The sequence below is a fragment of the Bombina bombina genome, chromosome 3 (genome assembly GCF_027579735.1).
Source record: "Bombina bombina isolate aBomBom1 chromosome 3, aBomBom1.pri, whole genome shotgun sequence".
Classification (NCBI taxonomy): domain Eukaryota; kingdom Metazoa; phylum Chordata; class Amphibia; order Anura; family Bombinatoridae; genus Bombina; species Bombina bombina.
This window is the reverse complement of record NC_069501.1, coordinates 557923850-557949730: the sequence shown is the minus strand read 5'-3', so window position 1 is coordinate 557949730 and position 25881 is coordinate 557923850. Positions and strand designations below refer to the sequence as shown.

Sequence of the window (25881 nt, the reverse complement as noted above, 5' to 3'; positions counted from 1 at the left end):
GGTTTCCTGTCTCTTTAAAGGGACAGTACACTGTAAAATTGTTTTTATATGAATGTATTTTCAATGACTTGTTATACCAGCTGCAGAGTATAAAATATATGAGAAATTGCATTTTTCGGTTTATTTGTGAATATTAAGTAGCTGGTTTTGTGCTTTTAAACCACAGCCTATTACAATGGGTTGAGCTTTAGGTAATATCAGATCTCATTAGGTTATCACTTTATGTACACAGATTTGCTTCCTTATCTTATATCTGTCTAGAAAATCAAAGCTCAATACTTAGAGAGAACAATGGAAAATTATCATTTTATTACTTAACTATCCTGCATCCCACTAAGAGTGTAATCTCTTCTGCTGGCTTTGTTTACATAGGCTATTCAATAGAATATACTCCAGTATAGAAACTTTCAGTATAGGTTGGGATACCACAGGCTAAATCAGCTATTTCAAATGCCAAAATAGGGGTAAAGAAGCTACTTGTAAACAATTTAAAACACTTCAGCAGGTAAAATTAATCATTGGGAACAATTTAAAGGGGGGCAAATTTTTCGGTGAACTGTCCCTTTAAAGGGACACTAAGGTAAAAATTAAACTTTCATAATTCAGATTCAGAGCATGCAGTTTTAAGAGGCTTTCCAATTTAATTCCATTAACAAACTGCACAATCTTTTTATATGTACAGTTTCTAAACAACCAGCTACTAATGGTATGTGCAAGAGCTGAAAGTTTATATGTATATCAGTCTGTGATTGGCTTATATTTGTCACATGATACAGGGGGCCAGCAAACTAAAGTACATTTTGAATTTTGTCTGAAAATAATTACTGTTTATTTAAAATTCAGAGTAAGTGTTATTGCATTGTCTTCTTGTTATGTACTTGTTGATTATGCAATTCCTCTGTATGTAATGGTCCTATAATTTTAACATGCCTTGTCCTTATGTTTAGAGCTTCTTTGACTGGGATGCATCAAAGAAAAAGGAGAAAGGAAAGGCAAGACAAGAAGCACCACCAAGTTGTGAGTAACCTGAGAGTTTTAAAAGTAGCTATAACCAAAATAAACATGTGTTTTGTGTATATGTGTGTGTATATATATATATATATATATATATATACATGTATATATTATGGTGAACTAATATGTGAGAAGCACACATAGCATAGAGCACTCGAGGAGGGCTGGCCCTGGCCTTTGTATACATAGCATAGCGTAGTATTGTGTGATAAGCGCTGGCCAGTTTGTACTATGTATATGTGGTGGTCTGATAGTGCGTATGAGGTGTATGTCTCTGGCTGTGCTATGTATACATGTGTCAGTCTGATAGTGTGTATGAGGTGTATGTCTCTGGCTGCGCTATGTATACATGTGTCAGTCTGATAGTGTGTATGATGTGCATGTCTCTGGCTGTGCTATGTATACATGTGGGGGTCTGATAGTGTGTATGTGGTGTATGTCTCTGGCTGCGCTATGTATACATGTGTTAGTCTGATACTATGTATGAGGTGCATGTCTCTGGCTGTGCTATGTATACATGTGGGGGTCTGATAGTGCGTATGAGGTGTATGTCTCTGGCTGTGCTATGTATACATGTGTCAGTCTGATAGTGTGTATGAGGTGTATGTATCTGGCTGTGCTATGTATACGTGTGTCAGTCTGATAGTGTGTATGAGGTGTATGTCTCTGGCTGTGCTATGTATACATGTGGGGGTCTGATAGTGTGTATGAGGTGTATGTCTCTGGCTGTGCTATGTATACATGTGTCAGTCTGATAGTGTGTATGCGGTGTATGTCTCTGGCTGTGCTATGTATACATGTGTCAGTCTGATAGTGTGTATGAGGTGTATGTCTCTGGCTGTGCTATGTATACATGTGGGGGTCTGATATTGTGTATTAGGTGTATGTCTCTGGCTGTGCTATGTATACATGTGTCAGTCTGATAGTGTGTATGAGGTGCATGTCTCTAGCTGTGCTATGTATACATGTGTTAGTCTGATAGTGTGTATGAGGTGTATGTCTCTGGCTGTGCTATGTATACATGTGTCAGTCTGATAGTGTGTATGAGGTGTATGTATCTGGCTGTGCTATGTATACATGTCTCAGTCTGATAGTGTGTATGAGGTGTATGTCTCTGGCTGTGCTATGTATACATGTGTCAGTCTGATAGTGTGTATGAGGTGTTTGTATCTGGCTGTGCTATGTATGCATGTGTCAGTCTGATGGTGTGTATGAGGTGTATGTCCAGTGGCGTCACTAGGGTTGGTCTTACCCAGTGCGTTAAGTTATGGTGTCACCCCCAGAAAAAAGACACACAAAAGCACAGGCACACACACATACAAACACTCAGACACACTTAAAAACACAGTCAGATGCACACACAAACACTTGTAAACATACTCAGACACACACACAAAACACACACACAAAAACACTCTGACTCACACACACACACAAAAACACTCAGACACACATACAAAACACACACACACAAAAACACTCAGAAACACACACAAACACTTAGACACACACACACACAAAAACACTCAGACACACACACAAACACTTAGACAGACACACACAAACACTCAGACACACACACACAAACACTTAGACAGACACACAAAAACACTCAGACACACACAGAAACACTCAGGCACACGCACAGAAACACTCAGACACACACACAGAAACACTCAGACACACACACACACACAGAAAAACTCAGACATACACACACAGAAACACTCAGACACACACACAAAAACACACAGGCACACACACAGAAACACTCAGACACACACACACACAAACACACAGAAACACTCAGACACACACACACATACACACAGAAACACTCAGTCACACACACATACAGAAACACTCAGACACACACAGAAAAACTCAGACACACACGCATACAAAATATGTAAACTGCACTGCATTAATTATAAAGCTCATGTCTAGAGTTGCTCCCTTGCTCAGCAGAGCATCAAATGAAAGATAAACAGTGCACTCTAAAAATAAATCACTAAAGAAAAGGTTTAGGCGCGCAAACTATGAACATTCTGCTCTCTGCCCCGGGCCGCATGCCTACCGCTTCTTCTGGCCAATCACCTGTGTACTCTACCCACCCCCAGACCCCCACCCGCCCTCCCCTCCTACCTCTTCAGTGTGCACTTAGTGTACTGTAACCGTACTGGTCTGGTGGGCATCATACGTGGCTCCTTCACTTTAGAGACAGTGTCAGACAGTCATGCGGTCAGGTGCCAGGCATCCCCCTCATGATTTCCCAGTTCCCGTTTAGAGAGACAGCACAGCAGTGAGTGACTCCACTGCTCCACCCGTCACTCAGCAGTGAGCACAGATAAGAAGGCAGGTTTAGGCTAGCAGCGCAACTTTGCAAGACCCATGGCATGCCTACAGCATTCATAGTGAAATTGGGCAGGGGAGGAGCAAAGTACAAACAAGCAAAAGCAGCCGGGAAAACTATTTGTGGAAATTGCAGCGCTGGCTCAAGGGGCAAAAAAATTAAGTGTGTCTAGAACTTCCCCAGTCCCACTAATGTTCACAAATGCTGGCCCATCTAATCCTCTAATAAAAAAATCTATGCATTTCTACATTGTATTTCTTTGAATTTCAATCAAATTAAAAAAAAAAATATTCTGGTGGTGTCACCCTCTGGAGGTTGTCACCCGGGTGCGGCCTGCACCCCCCTAGTGATGCCACTGTGTATGTCTCTGGCTGTGCTATGTATACATGTGTCAGTCTGATAGTGTGTATGAGGTGTATGTCTCTGGCTGTGCTATGTATACATGTGTTAGTCTGAAAGTGTGTATGCGGTGTATGTCTCTGGCTGTGCTATGTATACATGTGTCAGTCTGATAGTGTGTATTAGGTGTATGTCTCTGACTGTGCTATGTATACATGTGTCAGTCTGATAGTGTGTATGAGGTGTATGTCTCTGGCTGTGCTATGTATACATGTGCCAGTCTCATAGTGTGTATTAGGTGTATGTCTCTGGCTGTGCTATGTATACATGTATCAGTCTGATAGTGTGTATGCGGTGTATGTCTCTGGCTGTGCTATGTATACATGTGTCAGTCTGATAGTGTGTATTAGGTGTATGTCTCTGGCTGTGCTATGTATGCATGTGTCAGTCTGATAGTGTGTATGAGGTGAATGTCTCTGGCTGTGCTATGTATACATGTGTCAGTCTGATAGTGTGTATGTGGTGTATGTCTCTGGCTGTGCTATGTATACATGTGTCAGTCTGATAGTGTGTATGCGGTGTATGTCTCTGGCTGTGCTATGTATACATGTGTCAGTCTGATAGTGTGTATTAGGTGTATGTCTCTGGCTGTGCTATGTATACATGTGTCAGTCTGATAGTGTGTATGAGGTGTATGTCTCTGGCTGTGCTATGTATACATGTGTCAGTCTGATAGTGTGTATTAGGTGTATGTCTCTGGCTGTGCTATGTATACATGTGTCAGTCTGATAGTGTGTATGCGGTGTATGTCTCTGGCTGTGCTATGTATACATGTGTCAGTCTGATAGTGTGTATGCGGTGTATGTCTCTGGCTGTGCTATGTATACATGTGGGGGTCTGATAGTGTGTATGAGGTGTATGTCTCTGGCTGTGCTATGTATACATGTGTCAGTCTGATAGTGTGTATGCGGTGTATGTCTCTGGCTGTGCTATGTATACATGTGTCAGTCTGATAGTGTGTATTAGGTGTATGTCTCTGGCTGTGCTATGTATACATGTGTCAGTCTGATAGTGTGTATGCGGTGTATGTCTCTGGCTGTGCTATGTATACATGTGTCAGTCTGATAGTGTGTATTTGGTGTATGTCTCTAGCTGTGCTGTGTATACATGTGTCAGTCTAATAGTGTGTATGCGGTGTATGTCTCTGGCTGTGCTATGTATACATGTGTCAGTCTGATAGTGTGTATGCGGTGTATGTCTCTGGCTGTGCTATGTATACATGTGTCAGTCTGATAGTGTGTATTAGGTGTATGTCTCTGGCTGTGCTATGTATACATGTGTCAGTCTGATAGTGTGTATGTGGTGTATGTCTCTGGCTGTGCTATGTATACATGTGTCAGTCTGATAGTGTGTATGCGGAAGGCAGGTTTAGGCTAGCAGCGCAACTTTGCAAGCCCCACGGCACGCCCACAACATTCATAGTGAAATTGGGCAGGGGAGGAGCAAAGTACAAACAAGCAAAAGCAGCCGGGAAAACTGTGGAAATTGCAGCGCTGGCTCAGCGGCAAAAAAATTAAGTGTGTCTAGAACTTCCCCAGTCCCACTAATGTTCACAAATGCTGGCCCATCTAATCCTCTAATAAAAAAAATCTATGCATTTCTACATTGTATTTCTTTGAATTTCAATAAAATTAAAAATAAATAAATAAATATTCTGATGGTGTCACCCTCTGGAGGGTGTCACCCGGGTTCCGGCCGGCACCCCCCTAGTGATGCCACTGTGTATGTCTCTGGCTGTGCTATGTATACATGTGTCAGTCTGATAGTGTGTATGAGGTGTATGTCTCTGGCTGTGCTATGTATACATGTGTCAGTCTGATAGTGTGTATTAGGTGTATATCTCTGGCTGTGCTATGTCTACATGTGTCAGTCTGATAGTGTGTATGCGGTGTATGTCTCTGGCTGTGCTATGTATACATGTGGGGGTCTGATAGTGTGTATGAGGTGTATGTCTCTGGCTGTGCTATGTATACATGTGTCAGTCTGATAGTGTGTATGCAGTGTATGTCTCTGGCTGTGCTATGTATACATGTGTCAGTCTAATAGTGTGTATTAGGTGTATGTCTCTGGCTGTGCTATGTATACATGTGTCAGTCTGATAGTGTGTATGCGGTGTATGTCTCTGGCTGTGCTATGTATACATATGTCAGTCTGATAGTGTGTATGAGGTGTATGTCTCTGGCTGTGCTATGTATACATGTGTCAGTCTGATAGTGTGTATGCAGTGTATGTCTCTGGCTGTGCTATGTATACATGTGTCAGTCTGATAGTGTGTATGTGGTGTATGTCTCTGGCTGTGCTATGTATACATGTGTCAGTCTGATAGTGTGTATGCGGTGTATGTCTCTGGCTGTGCTATGTTTACGTGTGTCAGTCTGATAGTGTGTATGAGGTGTATGTCTCTGGCTGTGCTATGTATACATGTGTCAGTCTGATAGTGTGTATGCGGTGTATGTCTCTGGCTGTGCTATGTATACATGTCTCAGTCTGATAGTGTGTATTAGGTGTATGTCTCTGGCTGTGCTATGTATACATGTGGGGGTCTGATAGTGTGTATGCGGTGTATGTCTCTGGCTGTGCTATGTATACATGTGGGGGTCTGATAGTGTGTATGCGGTGTATGTCTCTGGCTGTGCTATGTATACATGTGGGGGTCTGATAGTGTGTATGAGGTGTATGACTCTGGCTGTGCTATGTATACATGTGTCAGTCTGATAGTGTGTATGCGGTGTATGTCTCTGGCTGTGCTATGTATACATGTGTCAGTCTGATAGTGTGTATTAGGTGTATGTCTCTGGCTGTGCTATGTATACATGTGTCAGTCTGATAGTGTGTATGCGGTGTATGTCTCTAGCTGTGCTGTGTATACATGTGTCAGTCTGATAGTGTGTATGCGCTGTATGTCTCTGGCTGTGCTATGTATACATGTGTCAGTCTGATAGTGTGTATTAGGTGTATGTCTCTGGTTGTGCTATGTATACATGTGTCAGTCTGATAGTGTGTATTAGGTGTATGTCTCTGGCTGTGCTATGTATACATGTGTCAGTCTGATAGTGTGTATTTGGTGTATGTCTCTAGCTGTGCTGTGTATACATGTGTCAGTCTGATAGTGTGTATGCGCTGTATGTCTCTGGCTGTGCTATGTATACATGTGTCAGTCTGATAGTGTGTATTAGGTGTATGTCTCTGGTTGTGCTATGTATACATGTGTCAGTCTGATAGTGTGTATGTGGTGTATGTCTCTGGCTGTGCTATGTATACATGTGTCAGTCTGATAGTGTGTATTTGGTGTTTGTCTCTAGCTGTGCTGTGTATACATGTGTCAGTCTGATAGTGTGTATGCGGTGTATGTCTCTGGCTGTGCTATGTATACATGTGTCAGTCTGATAGTGTGTATGAGGTGTATGTCTCTGGCTGTGCTATGTATACATGTGTCAGTCTGATAGTGTGTATTAGGTGTATGTCTCTAGCTGTGCTGTGTATACATGTGTCAGTCTGATAGTGTGTATGAGGTGTATGTCTCTGGCTGTGCTATGTATACATGTGTCAGTCTGATAGTGTGTATTTGGTGTATGTCTCTGGCTGTGCTATGTATACATGTGTCAGTCTGATAGTGTGTATGCGGTGTATGTCTCTGGCTGTGCTATGTATACATGTGTCAGTCTGATAGTGTGTATGTGGTGTATGTCTCTGGCTGTGCTATGTATACATGTGTCAGTCTGATAGTGTGTATGCAGTGTATGTCTCTGGCTGTGCTATGTATACATGTGGGGGTCTGATAGTGTGTATGAGGTGTATGTCTCTGGCTGTGCTATGTATACATGTGTCAGTCTGATAGTGTGTATGAGGTATATGTCTCTGGCTGTGCTATGTATACATGTTTCAGTCTGATAGTGTGTATGCGGTGTATGTATCTGGCTGTGCTATGTATACGTGTGTCAGTCTGATAGTGTGTATGAGGTGTATGTCTCTGGCTGTGCTATGTATACATGTGTCATTCTGATAGTGTGTATGCGGTGTATGTATCTGGCTGTGCTATGTATACATGTCTCAGTCTGATAGTGTGTATGAGGTGTATGTATCTGGCTGTGCTATGTATACATGTGTCAGTCTGATAGTGTGTATGAGGTGTATGTCTCTGGCTGTGCTATGTATACATGTCTCAGTCTGATAGTGTGTATGAGGTGTATGTCTCTGGCTGTGCTATGTATACATGTGTCAGTCTGATAGTGTGTATGAGGTGTATGTCTCTGGCTGTGCTATGTATACATGTTTCAGTCTGATAGTGTGTATGCGGTGTATGTATCTGGCTGTGCTATGTATACATGTGTCAGTCTGATAGTGTGTATGAGGTGTATGTCTCTGGCTGTGCTATGTATACATGTGTCATTCTGATAGTGTGTATGAGGTGTATGTCTCTGGCTGTGTTATGTATACATGTGGGGTCTGATAGTGTGTATTAGGTGTATGTCTTTGGCTTGTGCTTAATGTCCCTTTAACGTCCCTTTATGCAGTTTGCATTGTGAGGTACTGATGATCATCTGTGATAGTTTCCCCATTTCTGTTTTTATAGATATAATACGTAACTGCTTATTAAATTAGCCCCATGTGATAATATTTAATGTCATTTTCTCATGTGTATTTTCTCTGATCCTCTGAGCATTTTAATTTCAGACGAGAGGCACCGTGTCAGACTTCACCCTCTGCAGGCCGAGTGCAGTTCAGAAGAAATCAATGCCAACTATATAGATGTGAGTATTAAGGCAAAGATTTTCTGTATTTATGACCTGTATATCAATGGCCTGCTAATGAGCACATATATAATGGTACTGAATATTTAGATACTGATCATTAAGATGTTTATCTGTAAAACTCTACTAAGTAATTTGTAAACTAATAAAGAGCATGCTGCTCAGTAGAAGGATGATTATATATACACTGGTAATGACTGTTCTGCTTTTTGTTGCATTTATACACTGTATTCGAACACACTAATTTACTAATGCTAAGGAATTATTACTGATAATCAACACATTGCCCTGTATAATGGTGATGAGTATTCAAATCCTAATAATGAACACATGTTCTGTATAATTTGATGACTATCTTTAGAATGATAAAAAAGAACACACTGCTCTGTATAATGTGATGATTATCTATAGAATGATAAAGAACACACTGCTCTGTATAATGAGCATGCGTATCTGTAGAATTATGTAGAACACACTGCTCTGTATATGGTGCTGAGTATTCTTACCCTGATAATGAACACACTGCTTTGATTCTGATTAACTATAGATTGTTGATAAACATGCTGCTCTGTATAATGATGATGAGTATCTATACACTGATAATAATCACACTGCTCTGTATAATAATGATCAGTATCTATACACTGATAATGAGCACACTGCTCTGTATAATGATGATGAGTATCTATACAATGATAATGAGCACACTGCTCTGTATAATAATGATGAGTATCTATACACTGATAATGAACGCACTGTTCTGTTAAATGATGATGAGTATCTATACACTGATAATGAGCATACTGTACTGTATAATGATGATGAGTATCTATACACTGATAATGAGCACACTGTTCTGTTAAATGATGATGAGTATCTATACACTGATAATGAACGCACTGTTCTGTTAAATGATGATGAGTATCTATACACTGATAATGAGCACACTGCTCTGTATAATGATGATGAGTATCTATACACTGATAATGATCACACTGCTCTGTATAATGATGATGAGTATCTATACACTGAAAATTATCACACTGCTCTGTATAATGATGAGTATCTATACACTGATAATGAGCACACTGCACAGTATAATGATGATGAGTATCTATACACTGATAATGAACGCACTGTTCTGTTAAATGATGATGAGTATCTATACACTGATAATGAACACACTGCTCTGTATAATGATGATGAGTATCTATACACTGATAATGATCACACTGCTCTGTATAATTATGATGAGTATCTATACACTGATAATGAGCACACTGCTCTGTATAATGATGAGTATCTATACACTAATAATGAGCACACTGCTCTGTATAATGATGAGTATCTATACACTGATAATGAGCACACTATACACTGATAATGAGCACACTGCTCTGTATAATGATGAGTATCTATACACTGATAATGAGCACACTGCTCTGTATAATGATGAGTATCTATAAACTGATAATGAACACACTGCTCTGTATAATGATGATGAGTATCTATACACTGATAATGAGCACACTGCTCTGTATAATGATGATGAGTATCTATACACTGATAATGAGCACACTGCTCTGTATAATGATGAGTATCTATTCACTGATAATGAGCACACTGCTCTGTATAATGATGATGAGTATCTATACACTGATAATGAGCACACTGCTCTGTATAATGATGAGTATCTATTCACTAATAATGAGCACACTGCTCTGTATAATGATGATGAGTATCTATACACTGATAATGAGCACACTGCTCTGTATAATGATGAGTATCTATACACTGACAATGAGCACACTGCTCTGTATAATGATGAGTATCTATACACTGATAATGAACACACTGCTGTATAATGATGATGAGTATCTTAACACTGATAATGAACACACTGCTCTGTATAATGGTGCTGAGTATCTATACACTTATGATGAACACACTGCTCTGTATAATGATGATGAGTATCTATACACTGATAATGAGCACACTGCTCTGTATAATGATGATGAGTATCTATACACTGATAATGAGCACACTGCTCTGTATAATGATGATGAGTATCTATACACTGATAATGATCACACTGCTCTGTATAATGATGATGAGTATCTTTACACTGATAATGAGCACACTGCTCTGTATAATGATGATGAATATCTATACACTGATAATGAGCGCCCTGCATTGTATAATGGTGATGAGTATCTATACACTGATAATGAGCACACTGCACTGTATAATAATGAGTATCTATACACTGATAATGTGCTCACTGCTCTGTATAATGATGATGAGTATCTATACACTGATAATGAGCGCACTGTTCTGTGTAATGATGCTGAGTATCTATACACTGATAGTGAACACGCTGCTCTGTATAATGGTGCTGAGTATCTATACACTGATAATGAACACACTGCTCTGTACAATGCTGAGGAGTATCTATACACTGATAATGAGCACACTGCACTGTATAATGGTGATGAGTATCTATACACTGATAATGAGCACACTGCACTGTATAATAATGATGAGTATCTATACACTGATAATGAACACACTGCTCTGTATAATGGTGATGAGTGTCTATACACTGATAATGAACACACTGCACTGTATAATGATGATGAGTATCTATACACTGATAATGAGCACACTGCTCTGTATAATGATGATGAGTATCTATACACTGATAATGAGCACACTGCACTGTATAATTATGATGAGTATCTATACACTGATAATGAGCACACTGCACTGTATAATGGTGCTGAGTATCTATACACTGATAATGAGCACACTGCTCTGTATAATGATGCTGAGTATCTTTACACTGATAATGAGCACACTGCTCTGTATAATGATGCTGAGTATCTATACACTGATAATGAGCACACTGCACTGTATAATAATAATGATGATGAGTATCTATACACTGATAATGATCACACTGCTCTGTATAATGATGCTGAGTATCTATACACTGATAATGAGCACACTGCTCTGTATAATGATGCTGAGTATCTATACACTGATAATGAGCACACTGCTCTGTATAATGATGATGAGTATCTATACACTGATAATGAGCACACTGCTCTGTATAATGATAAAGAGTATCTATACACTGATAATGAGCACACTGCTCTGTATAATAATGATGAGTATCTATACACTGATAATGAGCACACTGCTCTGTATAATAATGATTAGTATCTATACACTGATAATGAGCACACTGCACTGTATAATGATGCTGAGTATCTATACACTGATAATGAGCACACTGCTCTGTATAATGATGATGAGTATCTATACACTGATAATAAGCACACTGCTCTGTATAATAATGAGTATCTATACACTGATAATGAGCACACTGCTCTGTATAATGATGATGAGTATCTATACACTGATAATGAGCACACTGCTCTGTATAATGATGATGAGTATCTATACACTGATAAGGAACACACTGCTCTGTATAATGATGATGAGTATCTATACACTGATAATGAGCACACTGCTCTGTATAATGATTATTAGTATCTATACACTGATAATGAGCACACTGCTCTGTATAAAGATGAGTATCTATACACTGATAATGAGCACACTGCTCTGTATAATGAGGAGTATCTATACACTGATAATGAGCACACTGCTCTGTATAAAGATGAGTATCTATACACTGATAATGATTACACTGCTCTGTATAATGATGATGAGTATATATACACTAATAATGAGCACACTGCTCTGTATAAAGATGAGTATCTATACACTGATAATGAGCACACTGCTCTGTATAATGAGGAGTATCTATACACTGATAGTGAGCACACTGCTCTGTATAATGATGATGAGTATCTATACACTGATAATGAACAAACTGTTCTGTATAATGGTGATGAGTATCTATACACTGATAATGAGCACACTGCTCTGTATAATGATTATTAGTATCTATACACTGATAATGAACACACTGCTCTGTATAAAGATGAGTATCTATACACTGATAATGAACAAACTGTTCTGTATAATGGTGATGAGTACATATAGAATGATAATGAACACACTTCCCTGTATACTTGTGAGGTATGGATTGAGTGGAACTCAAAATCAGGAACAGATGTACATGAAACCAAAAGTTTCTTAAAACGTGTTAAAAAGCAAGACAAACAAAGACTAAGAATTTGTCAACACTAAGGATAAAACAAGAGCAGAGTCTAGGAACAGGCCAAAGGTCAGGTACTGTGAGCTCAGTCCAGCCACTAGGTACCACGGGAGAAAGCAGGAGCAATGTCCAGCAGGTATAGGTGGACAGGCTGCACAGGATACCAGATAGATGCAGTAGCTACTGGTACAGCAAGTGCAAAAGACTAGCAGGCACAGGTTACCCAGCAGGTACAGTGTCACAGAATACCAGGAAGGTGCAGCGGGTACAGCAGGATTCAGGTAAGTAGTATCAGGAACAAGGTAAGTAAAAGATTGTTACACCAGGGAGAGCAGGTAAGAACAAGGTGCAGTCCTCAATAACTCAGCCTAGAGGTAGGTCTGAGTGGGTTTTGTAAGAACTTCCACACCTGCAACCATTGAGGTGGGAGTTGCTGTAATTATGAATGGCCCTTTTACATTAGCGCAGCGCACTGCGGCACAATTAGGGAGACAGACCAAGGAACACTGAGGCAGAAGCTCGTCGTGGGATCGGTTTACGTAAGTACCTAACAAAAATGGTGATGCGTATTTATACCCTGATAATGAACATACTGCCTTATATAATGATGATAAGTATCTATACAACTATAAAGAACACACTGCTTTGATTCTGTGTAACTGTAGATTATTCACTAATAATAAACACACTATTCTCTGTAATGATACAGAGTATTTATAAACTGATAAGGAACACACTGCTCTGTAAAATTATGCAGAGTATCTATACCTTGTTAATTAAAATGTTTTGTATAATGATTAGTAATTATATATTGATAATTAACACAATAATCAATATACTGATATTGAGTATGAATATAATGATAATGAACATGTTGTGCGGTATAATAATGATAAGTAACTATACATTGATATGGAACACATTGCAACGTATAATAATGCTGAGTATATGAACACTGATAATGTACACACTGCTCTAAATAATTAGAGGTGTTTACAAGACATCTTTTTTATAATGCTGCTTAATATCTTTAAAATTGGAAGTGATCAAACTGCTTTATTTGATACTGAACAACACTTTTACAATGATAATGAGTATGCTGTTCCATGTAATTCTTAAACACAATTATCCAAAATTCAAACACCTGTAGCAGCTCGATTTTGAATGGGTGTAAATCTGTTTTGGGCCTTTTATTTCATCTAAGGAGTGCTTAAATTGCATTGCACATTTTGTGATTTACATATAATTGTAGTTTATATGTGTGATGAATACATTAAATCTCGGTTGATACAGTCTCTTGAGAGGTAATTGCAGCAGATTATATTAAAATATTACCTAGTTTATTCATGTTCAGTCCTGCTGCAACTACCCCAATCCGTCATGCAAAATTACAGGTGAGCGAGACTGGCAAAGTTTTTTTAGTGTTAATATTATAACTAATTAGTGCAATTCAAGAATTAATTTTTTCTTTTTAATCCAGGCCTTTATTTAGGGCTAGATTACGAGTGGAGCGGTAGTTTGCACTCACGTTCAAATGTTAAAACTGCTTAAAGTAATTTTTTTTGCGCTCAGAGATTCACGCTCATATTACGAGTTGAAAGTTAAAAGTGTGCACTTTAACATTTGCAAAGTCGCGGTAACAAATATACTTTGAGAAGTCACATACGGAAAAACATCCACAAGTTGTGCAAACATGATCACAGTTATTTAAAGGGACAGTCTAGTCCAAAATAAACTTTCATGACTCAGATAGAGAATGTAATTTTAAACAATTTTCCAATTTACGTTTATCACCAATTTTTCTTTGTTCTCTTGGTATTTTTAGTTGAAAGCTAAATCTAGGAGGTTGATATGCTAATTTCTAAACCCTTGAAAGCCGCCTCTTCTCTCAGGGCATTTTGACAGTTTTTCACCACTAGAGGGTGTTAGTTCATGTTTGTCATATAGATAACACTGTGCTCACGCACGTGGAGTTCAGGTGAGCCAGCTCTGATTGGCTAAAATGAATGTCTGTCAAATTAACTGAAATAAGGGGGCAGTTTGCAGAGGCTTAGATACCAGGTAATCACAGAGGTAAAAAGTGTATTTATATAACTGTGTTGATTGTGCAAAACTAGGCAATGGGTAATAAAGGGATTATCTATCTTTTTAAGCAAAGTATGTACTATTTATTCTTAAAGAGGTAATTAAATATATATCCAATGGATTTCTCAACAGATAGATATATATATATATATATATATATATATATATACGATTAAATATGGGATAGTGCTTTTTTAAAAATTAAAAGGTGCCGGTACTCAGGAAAAAAAAAAAGGTGCCGGTACTCAGGAAAAAAAAAAGGTAGCCGGTACTCAGGAAAAAAAAAGGGGGCCGGTACTCAGGAAAAAAAAAAAAAAGGGCCGGTACTCATTGATCAATGACTGATATGTTGTGCTCAGTAACTTAGAGAAAAGCAAAGGGAAGTTATTTACAATGCTTGATACATTTTGCAGCCCCCTCTTGTTTAAACTATAGTGTTTACATGATGATTACAAATATTATTTGTTATGAGATGGCAGAGGTGGTGGTACACTTTATTAAATATGAATATTTTTATGTTTTCATCTACTTGACTGCAAAGGGCTCCAATGCACTTATATAAATAAATATATACTGTATATAACAATCCAAGATGTGAATCCGCCCTCCTGGGGTCAACCACCCAGTCCCTCTGTGTACATACAGCAAGCTTCAACAAAGTCAGAGGCAAACCAGGTTTTCTTCAAAGCAATTAGTCAAATGTATTGATTTATTATATTATATTTAATAAATTTTACTAATTGCTTTGAAAAAAACCTGGTTTGCCTCTGACTTTGTTGAAGCTTGCTATATATATATATATATATATATATATATATATATATATATGTGTGTGTGTGTGTGTGTGTATATATATATGTGTGTGTATATATATATATATATATATATATATATATATATGTGTGTGTGTGTGTGTATACATATGTATTTATGGGGTTATATGTGTGTGTGTGTATACATATGTATTTATGGGGTTATATGTGTGTGTATTTATATATATATATATATATATATATGTACACATGTGTCTGTAAATACATATGTACACACACACACATATATATATATTTATATATATATATGTATATATACAGTGGTGGCAAAAGTTGTTGACACTTTTTGACATTTTTATGTTTTGCAGCTTTGCAGGATTATAGGAAATGTTATTTTGTACCAAATGCAAATGTTTATATGTCAATTTAAAGATAATTTCATGCTGAATGAATTCAATACAAAAATCAGAATGCAAATGTATGCGATACAAAAAACGTTATGCTAACTTTAGTCTAAAAAAGAAACACAAGTGTGATTTAGTTAAGAAGCGGATGTTAAGTGCAAACCCTACTGGCCAATTACAGCCCTTGTTCTGGGGACCAATTAAATGGCAGTAACTACAATACATCTTCTGAGAAGTTGAGGAGAGTATGTGAATATTGTTAGTATTTTTTTTATTTATTTTTTTAAATAATCTTTTATTGAGGTTATGCACAAAGACAACAAAAGAAAAGAGAACATAAATTACACATGACATAAATGATATAGTTTTTCATGAGTTACATTACAATGATAAATCTAGAAAACAGAATGGATGACAAGTTATGAGCTCTTGAAACCTCCATTTTATAGTTTTAATAGCTTCTATGGACTACTAATGGGCTGGCCAGCACTGGGCCCTGTGATATAGGAAACACTGGTGAAGTATGTTAGTCATATCAACAACCCCAGAGGGTCTAATGACACATTTAATACATTTGAAGATTAAATGGTAATAGTAATAGTTGTATATAATAAATTGAACAATAGTAATAACATATAAACTTATATGAAATCTGAGTTTATCAGCGGGTAAACACCACTTGATGTGTTAGAATATCAACTGTTGTGGGGGGGGGGTCATATTAAAATGATATCTCAGTGTATACAAGTTTCAAGTAGTAGTTACATGAGAGGCCACTCTTGGGGCAAGTAATTAGCAGTTATAAGCATGAACTGAGAACGATATATAAATTATAGGAGCAGTTTAGACATGGCATAGGGAAAAATTTTGGGGCACATATCTAATGCTTATCTCTGTGAAATATATTGTCAAACTATAAACTAGGCACTAGCATACTACGTAAAATTCCTCTAATGTTATAGCTGAATGGCACTTTCACCTGCAAATGTAGGTCCTTATAACAGTACACACAATTTGTGAGCATGTGTTCTAACTTAGCTGTGATTTAGCTGGGTTATAGTCTCTTTTAGTGTATATACTCGAGATTAATACCTTTCAATATTGCTGGATCGACTAAATGCTCCTAATCACCAACGGTATAATTCAGAATGAGACTCCTATTGCCAAACATAGGAAATATTATATGGAGTATTGAAAATACAACTGTAAAGGGAGTTTACATCCACATTTGTATGTGTATCTGGGCTATCCTATTGTAGGTCGGAATAGACCCTACAGATATAGCCCTCCTAACGTCTGTGTTATGTATTATAAGATAAGCTAATTGATGTTATTATGAGTTGCTACTGAGGATCCCCGTTCTCCCCCGCCGGCTGAGGGAGAACGAGGAAATATGTCTTTATGGATAATAGTCAACACAATTTATTTCAATATAGTGCTCTACACAATAGTAAACAAGAGTTAAAGAAATATTAAGTACATTTACATAATGAATTTGGTGATGTCAGATAATCTTTGGGCATATAGTTAGAGTACCATGGAGATATTAAAATAATAGTGTATATAGAAGTTTAATTATACAGTAGGAGCTTGAAATCAAATAGAGGAGTATATTGTAGCTACTAGTCATGATAAGAGTTTAATACTGACATTTGCTCGTGCAGAGTATACTATCAGACTATTCATGGGAAGGAGACAATGTAGTTAAGTAGGGCTTTGAATAAAGGATAGTAAGAGACTATATTTAGTATCTTATTAAGCTAAATCGCATATAATGAGCACACAAGTTTAATATAGGACACTCGTCTATAATATACATCAGGGGTGTCCAAACTTTGCTCTCCAGAGGTTTTGGAACTACATTTCCCATGATGCTCAGCTAGATAAAATGCTGGCTGAGCATTATTGGAAATGTAGTTCCAAAACCTCTGGAGAGCAAAGTTTGGACACCCCTGATATACATGAATGTACCTGTACTATATGAGACCAGGATTAGATCAACAAGAGGAGAGAGAGAACACACAGTGATATGTATTTAAGAGGGCATATAGACCAACAAAAAGAACGTGTTACTACATATATGCAGTAAACTAATTATTTTAGAGAGTCCAGCTTATAAATGTTGAGCTTGAGGACTCTGCTTAACTGCCCATTTTTAACCTATCCCACACACAACTGGTTGGGGTGCATATTGTAGGGGAATATGTGAGAAGTTAGAGTTGGAAGAGACCTCCACTTTTGGATCTGAAAAATCCAATTTTTAAATCGGATAGCTGATCCCAACTCCTACACAGCACATGTATACCACTGCTTTTAGCAGTGCCTAGGAAATTCGCCCTAATTAGTATATGCACCACAGGTAGGTGAGTGTCCCAGTGTGGTAATACAGGGAGTGCAGAATTATTAGGCAAGTTGTATTTTTGAGGATTAATTTTATTATTGAACAACAACCATGTTCTCAATGAACCCAAAAAACTCATTAATATCAAAGCTGAATATTTTTGGAAGTAGTTTTTAGTTTGTTTTTAGTTTTAATTTTAGGGGGATATCTGTGTGTGCAGGTGACTATTACTGTGCATAATTATTAGGCAACTTAACAAAAAACAAATATATACCCATTTCAATTATTTATTTTTACCAGTGAAACCAATATAACATCTCAACATTCACAAATATACATTTCTGACATTCAAAAACAAAACAAAAACAAATCAGTGACCAATATAGCCACCTTTCTTTGCAAGGACACTCAAAAGCCTGCCATCCATGGATTCTGTCAGTGTTTTGATCTGTTCGCCATCAACATTGCGTGCAGCAGCAACCACAGCCTCCCAGACACTGTTCAGAGAGGTGTACTGTTTTCCCTCCTTGTAAATCTCACATTTGATGATGGACCACAGGTTCTCAATGGGGTTCAGATCAGGTGAACAAGGAGGCCATGTCATTAGATTTTCTTCTTTTATACCCTTTCTTGCCAGCCACGCTGTGGAGTACTTGGACGCGTGTGATGGAGCATTGTCTTGCATGAAAATCATGTTTTTCTTGAAGGATGCAGACTTCTTCCTGTACCACTGCTTGAAGAAGGTGTCTTCCAGAAACTGGCAGTAGGACTGGGAGTTGAGCTTGACTCCATCCTCAACCCAAAAAGGCCCCACAAGCTCATCTTTGATGATACCAGCCCAAACCAGCACTCCACCTCCACCTTGCTGGCGTCTGAGTCGGACTGGAGCTCTCTGCCCTTTACCAATCAAGCCACGGGCCCATCCATCTGGCCCATCAAGACTCACTCTCATTTCATCAGTCCATAAAACCTTAGAAAAATCAGTCTTGAGATATTTCTTGGCCCAGTCTTGACGTTTCAGCTTGTGTGTCTTGTTCAGTGGTGGTAGTCTTTCAGCCTTTCTTACCTTGGCCATGTCTCTGAGTATTGCACACCTTGTGCTTTTGGGCACTCCAGTGATGTTGCAGCTCTGAAATATGGCCAAACTGGTGGCAAGTGGCATCTTGGCAGCTGCACGCTTGACTTTTCTCAGTTCATGGGCAGTTATTTTGCGGCTTGGTTTTTCCACACGCTTCTTGCGACCCTGTTGACTATTTTGAATGAAACGCTTGATTGTTCAATGATCACGCTTCAGAAGCTTTGCAATTTTAAGAGTGCTGCATCCCTCTGCAAGATATCTCACTATTTTTGACTTTTCTGAGCCTGTCAAGTCCTTCTTTTGACCCATTTTGCCAAAGGAAAGGAAGTTGCCTAATAATTATGCACACCTGATATAGGGTGTTGATGTCATTAGACCACACCTCTTCTCATTACAGAGATGCACATCACCTAATATGCTTAATTGGTAGTAGGCTTTCGAGCCTATACAGCTTGGAGTAAGACAACATGCATAAAGAGGATGATGTGGTCAAAATACTCATTTGCCTAATAGTTCTGCACTCCCTGTAAAGGTGTAGCTGAATTAGTGGAGGTCAGGGCTGCATACAGACTCGGCTGAGGATTAGGTTTGCAGTGTAGGTTAGTGAGGTGGTCTGTTGTAATATCCTGCCTCTGACGGCTTAAATCTCGCTCCTGGTGACCAATCGCCACCTCCATAGAGCTCGTAGGCATCAGGTAGGGAGGGTCATCTGACCTGCAGGATTCTAATATGGGGTCTGTGACACAACTAGGGTCGCTTATTTGAATAGCGCAACACAGTGGAAGCTCCTGTTGGGAAAAGGGAATGCATCCTCTGGCTCCTCTATGTTGCTGAACTCATCTTGTGTGTTCAAATCTTGTATATGTTGTGACAGTCTTTCAAATCTATCCTGCATGGCCTCTTCTAATTTTAACCCCTTGAGTGCTAACGACGGCTCTTGAGCCGTCGCAGAGTTTCCCACTGGTGCTAACGACGGCTCAGCGCCGTCGCTAGCACTCTCCCACCTTGAGAGAGATTTAGGGGCTCCCACCTGCTCCTACCCCTGCGATTAGGCCTGCATAGTGACAGGCATTGCTGGGGCTTCATGTTATGCGTGGTGACGTCACGCACAATGACGTGATGACGTCTCCACGCAACTTTATTTAAAATGAACAATGTTAAAGGGACAGTCAACACCAGAATATTTGTTGTTTAAAAAGAAAGATAATACTTATAATACACATTCCCCTGTTTTGCATAACCAACACAGTTATAATAATACACGTTTTACCTCTGTTATTACCTTGTATCTAAGCTTCTGCTGACTGCCCCTTTATTGCAGTTCATTTGAAAGACTTGCATTTTAGCCAATCAGTGCTCACTCCTAGGTCACTTCACGTGCATGAGCTCAATGTTATCTATAGGTTATCTATATCTAGTGGTCAAAATGCATTCAGATTAGAGGCAGTCTTCAAGGTCTAAGAAATTAGCATATGAACCTCCTAGTTTTAGCTTTCAACTAAGAATATCAAGCGAACAAAGCAAAATTGGTGATAAAAGTGAATTGGAAAGTTGTTTAAAATTGCATGCCCTATTTAAATAATGCAAGTTTTTTTGGGACTTGACTGTCCCTTTAAGTATAGGGACAGGGGGCATGCTGCTTAGAAGCCTGTATCTCAGGCATCTAAGCAGCTACAGACCCCCAAGACCCACCACTGGAAAGGCAATCACCTTACCTTTCCAGTAGTGTAAGTCTTGGGGATCTAAATAAAAAAAAAAAATTAAAAAAAAAAATTAAAACAGCTTAGCACCCAGGTGGGAAAGTGCTTAGCACTCAAAGGGTTAATAATAGGGCCCGTACTGTGGTATGGAAGCCCTCAATTTTGTTGTCTCTGTATGTCTTGATACACAAATGTCTCCAGGCTTCAGATATCAACAGATCCAGTGTCAGGTATATAGGTCTTACAGTACCTCTCTAGTTTGGTCTGGTAGATGGAGAGTAGTAGCGGCAGGTGGTGTGTGAGATTTGGGCCCCTGGAACCCCATCAACTGCAGGCCCCTGCTACAGGTTCTGTACTCTACCGTGAGGCACTACGGATTGCAGCGGTGTCATTTAGCAAAGTTGGGTTTATGCAGGTACTTGGTGAGCTTTCAGGCATTGCCCGCAAGGTTGTCTTCAGGAGAGAGTCCAGGATTGCCGCATAGGCCTCAATGATCTGCGTCGTTGTGGAGGGTTCTCAGGTGATATTTGGCCTACAAAAAGTAGATTAAAGGTCTCACCCACTCTCTTGATGTATGTGGATAAAAAGAGTGTCCTTTAAAGAAAGTAGTGCGGCTTTCTTAGAGCTTTATGGCTTATTAGTTGGAGCTCAAAGCAGATGAAACTGCCCTCCTTGGCTGCCTTTAGTATATCTTTACATTTATTTTGTAGATAATAAGTACAGCAATGGCACCAAAGAAAAGAGTAGATTGGTCACCCATAAAAAGCCTATACACCTCCATAACACATACATCTGGCATGGGAGCAGTGAAAAAGGTTTTGCAACAGTTTAGTACATTTAATAGTTGTCAAATTGACTTTGTTTTAGATCTTCTTGAAATTGTACTTAGATGTAATTACTTCTTATTCCAAGATGAATTTTACATTAAAAAACAGGGTACAGCCATGGGTTCCAATGTTGCCCCAACATACGCAAATATATTTTTGAACATCTTTGAAGAGAAATTCGTTTTTGAGAGCGATGTCTTCATTCTATGTGACGCCACCTGGTGGCGCTACATAGACGATATATTTGGTGTGTGGTTGGGCGACATTGGATCCCTATGGGAATTTGTTAATCAGCTGAACAGCGCAACTATGCATATCAAGTTTTCATTGAAATATAGTGAGGAAAGCATTGAGTTTTTAGACACCAGGGTTTATAAAATAGGTAATAGCTTTGGAACAGATCTTTACACAAAATCCACAGATAAAAATAGCCTCCTTCACTTTAATAGTTTTCACCCAGAATCACTTAAGAGGTCATTGCCTCATAGTCAGCTCCTTAGAGTAAGGAGAATTGTATCAGATGACAGATTAGACAGATTAGACAGAAACTGAACCAGATGGGTGACAAATTTAAAGTGAGGGGTTATCCTATAGGGCTAATTGACAAGGAAATTGAAGAGGTAGCAACACTGCCACACAATAGTTTGCTTGAGACATCGAAACCTAAGGTTAAGATGAAGTCTAAACAGGAACAGTTTGTTTTTGTCACAAAATTCAATGCATTGAGTAATGATATAAACTCTATTCTTAGGAAACATTGGCACATTCTGAGTAAATGTAACCCCTTAGTTACTGAATTTCAGTCAGGTTTTATGCCTGCCTATAAGAGAAGTAAAAATCTCAGGGATAGATTAATCAAGGCTGATATAGGCCCTTTGAAAATCAAGGGACAGAAATATATTTCAGAAAAAATATGGGGTGCTATCCATGTTTAGGCTGTGCGAGTTGTAATAGCATGGTAAAAGGTAAATATTTCTACCATCCCCGCACTGGCAAGAAATATAGCATTAGGGGTTTATTTACATGTAATACTACTTATGCCATATATATGATCAAATGCCCATGTGGGCGGAGCTATATTGGAGAGACCACTAGGATGGTCCGGGAGAGAATATGTGAACATAGGTCTGATATTAGGAATAGTAAGCTAAAAAATCCAGTAGCAGAACATTTTAGTCAGGCAGGTCACAGCATATGCCAACTTAGGTTTCAAGTTATTGATCACATTAGCATACCAAGGAGGGGAGGAGACAGAGAGCTGTTTTTGAAACAAAAAGAGGTATTTTGGATTAATAAATTGGAAACTTTGTTTCCTATTGGAATGAATAAAGAATATGACCTTTCTGTTTTTCTTTGAATTTTCTTAAAAGACATGTAACAATGATATTTTGTATCTGATATTCTGCACTGTTGCTATTTGCAACTATGTATAAACAATTGTATTTATATGTATTTTTATGTGCTTGTCACTAGATGGCACATCCTCTTTCAGTCAGGTTACACTGCAATAGTATTTGTGTTTTCACAGTTAAAGTTAATTGGTAGGTGTGGTTTTTTTAACCCCCATCCCCTATATTAAGGTGTGATACCTGCATTTATGTATTAACGTGACTAAGGACTAGAGGTCTGAAACGTTGTCTTTTTTTCTTTGAATATCCCAATAAAGATGGAAGTTTTTGCATAATTGGTGAGTGCTGCTGTTTCCTTTGGACTGTGCTACATTGTTACAGGGGCGTTGTGTGGTACCCCTACAGCTTGCACCACCTATCAACCATTGTGCTGTACCATTTGGACTGCACCCATAAAAAGGACCAGGATTGTTTTATTACATGAATCGGGTCTTTCTTATGCTGAAATTGCAAGGCAAGTAGGTGTGTCAGTGACAACATCTGGTGTACGAAAGTTCTGTTTACGTTATCAGGAAACAAAGTCACTCAAAAACAAACCAGGTAAAGGCCGAAAAAAGTGCACAAAACTGATGACAGAAAAATAAAAAGTCTGTGTTTGAAGGACAGAAAAATTTCATCTGAGGCTATCAGAATGGAACTGTGTTCAACTGGTTTGTCTCAGTTCCAGAACGGTAAGGAGCAGACTATCAGCTATGGTATTAGGAGGTAGAATTCCGAGAAAAAAGCCATATCTGAATCTACAACAGCACAAGAAACGACTACAGTGGGCAAAAGAATACATTGGATGGACAGACAATCAGTGGAAGCAAGTTATTTAAAGTGACGAAAGTAAGAAATCCCTATTTGGTAGTAATGGCCGAAAATACGTGAGACGTAGAGTAGGAAAAGAGCTACATCCTGACTGTATGGAGACCAATGTAAAGCAACCAACAAGCGTTATAATTTGGGCATATATGGCAGCAAATGTTGTTGGCCGCCTTCATGTAATCGACGGCACGTTGAACAAAAGAAAATACATTGACACCATCCTGGAACCAAACTGCTACTTTCCATCAGGGATCTCTTTCCCAACAATGCACCATTTCTATTTCAGCAGGATTCAGCTCCCTGCCACAAAGAAAAAAATGCAATCAGTGGTTCACAAGAAAGTCCATTCCATTGTTGACCTGGCCAGGAAACAGCCCTGACCTGAACCCGAGAGAAAATTTGTGTCACCATTTGAAAAGCCTTGTACGAATGAGGCATTGATCAAAAAAAGGCAATTAATTGAGGCTATAATTGCTTCCTGGCACCACGTAATAACGAAAGCAGAGCTTCAAACACTTGTTGTCTCAATGAGACGTCGCTGTGATGCGTTTTTAAAGAATAAAGGCTACCCTACTAAATACTGATAGTTCATTGAAACCATAAGTGCATTATAGTATATTCAGCATGATTGTAGTATTCCCTGCATAACTTTTTTTTCTACTGCATATAATTTGCATTCTGTGTTTTTGTATTAAATTCAGCATTAAATTGACATATGGTGCAAAATAGCATTTCTTATAAGCCTTTAAATTTGCAAAACATTAGACTATGCTTACTTCTGCATTTTGATCGCCACGAAGGATCCAAAAGCACATACCTAATATATACATACATATCCATATTTAGAAATGTATATGTACAGTGGGGCAAAAAAGTATTTAGTCAGCCACCAATTGTGCAAGTTCTCCCACTTAAGAAAATGAGAGAGGCCTGTAATTTTCATCATAGGTATACCTCAACTATGAGAGACAAAATGTGGAAACAAATCCAGACAATCACATTGTCTGATTTGGAAAGAATTTATTTGCATATTATGGTGGAAAATAAGTATTTGGTCACCTACAAACAAGCAAGATTTCTGGCTCTCACAGACCTGTATCTTCTTCTTTAAGAGGCTCCTCTCACTCATTATCTGTATTAATGGCACCTGTTTGAACTTGTTATCAGTATAAAAGACACCTGTCCACAACCTCAAACAGTCACAATCCAAACTCCACTATGGTGAAGACCAAAGAGCTGTCGAAGGACACCAGAAACAAAATTGTAGACCTGCACCAGGCTGGGAAGACTGAATCTGCAATAGGCAAGCAGCTTGGTGTGAAGAAATCAACTGTGGGAGCAATAATTAGAAAATGGAAGACATACAAGACCACTGATAATCTCCCTCGATCTGGGGCTCCACGCAAGATCTCACCCCGTGGGTCAAAATGATCACAAGAACGGTGAGCAAACATCCCAAAACCACACGGGGGGACCTAGTGAATGACTTGCAGAGAGCTGGGACCAACGTAACAAAGGCTACTATCAGTAACACACTACGCCACCAGGAACTCAGATCCTGCAGTGCCAGACGTGTCTCCCTGCTTAAGCCAGTACATGTCCGGGCCCATCTGAAGTATGCTAGAGAGCATTTGGATGATCCAGAAGCGGATTGGGAGAATGTCATATGGTCAGATGAAACCAAAGTAGAACTGTTTGGTAGAAACACAACTTGTTGTGTTTGGAGGAGAGAGAATGCTGAGTTGCAACCA

General features: G+C 38.7%; 1 protein-coding gene across 2 annotated transcripts in view; it reads left to right on the top strand.

Moving 5' to 3' along the window:
- PTPRU (protein tyrosine phosphatase receptor type U) overlaps window positions 1-25881 on the top strand; it is a 264849-nt gene that overhangs the window by 181639 nt on the left and 57329 nt on the right. For both annotated transcript variants that reach the window (XM_053707080.1, XM_053707078.1), the window contains exons 17-18: window positions 948-1017; window positions 8441-8517. In XM_053707080.1, the coding sequence (XP_053563055.1) occupies window positions 948-1017; window positions 8441-8517 (147 nt within the window). The remainder of the gene's footprint in view (window positions 1-947; window positions 1018-8440; window positions 8518-25881) is intronic.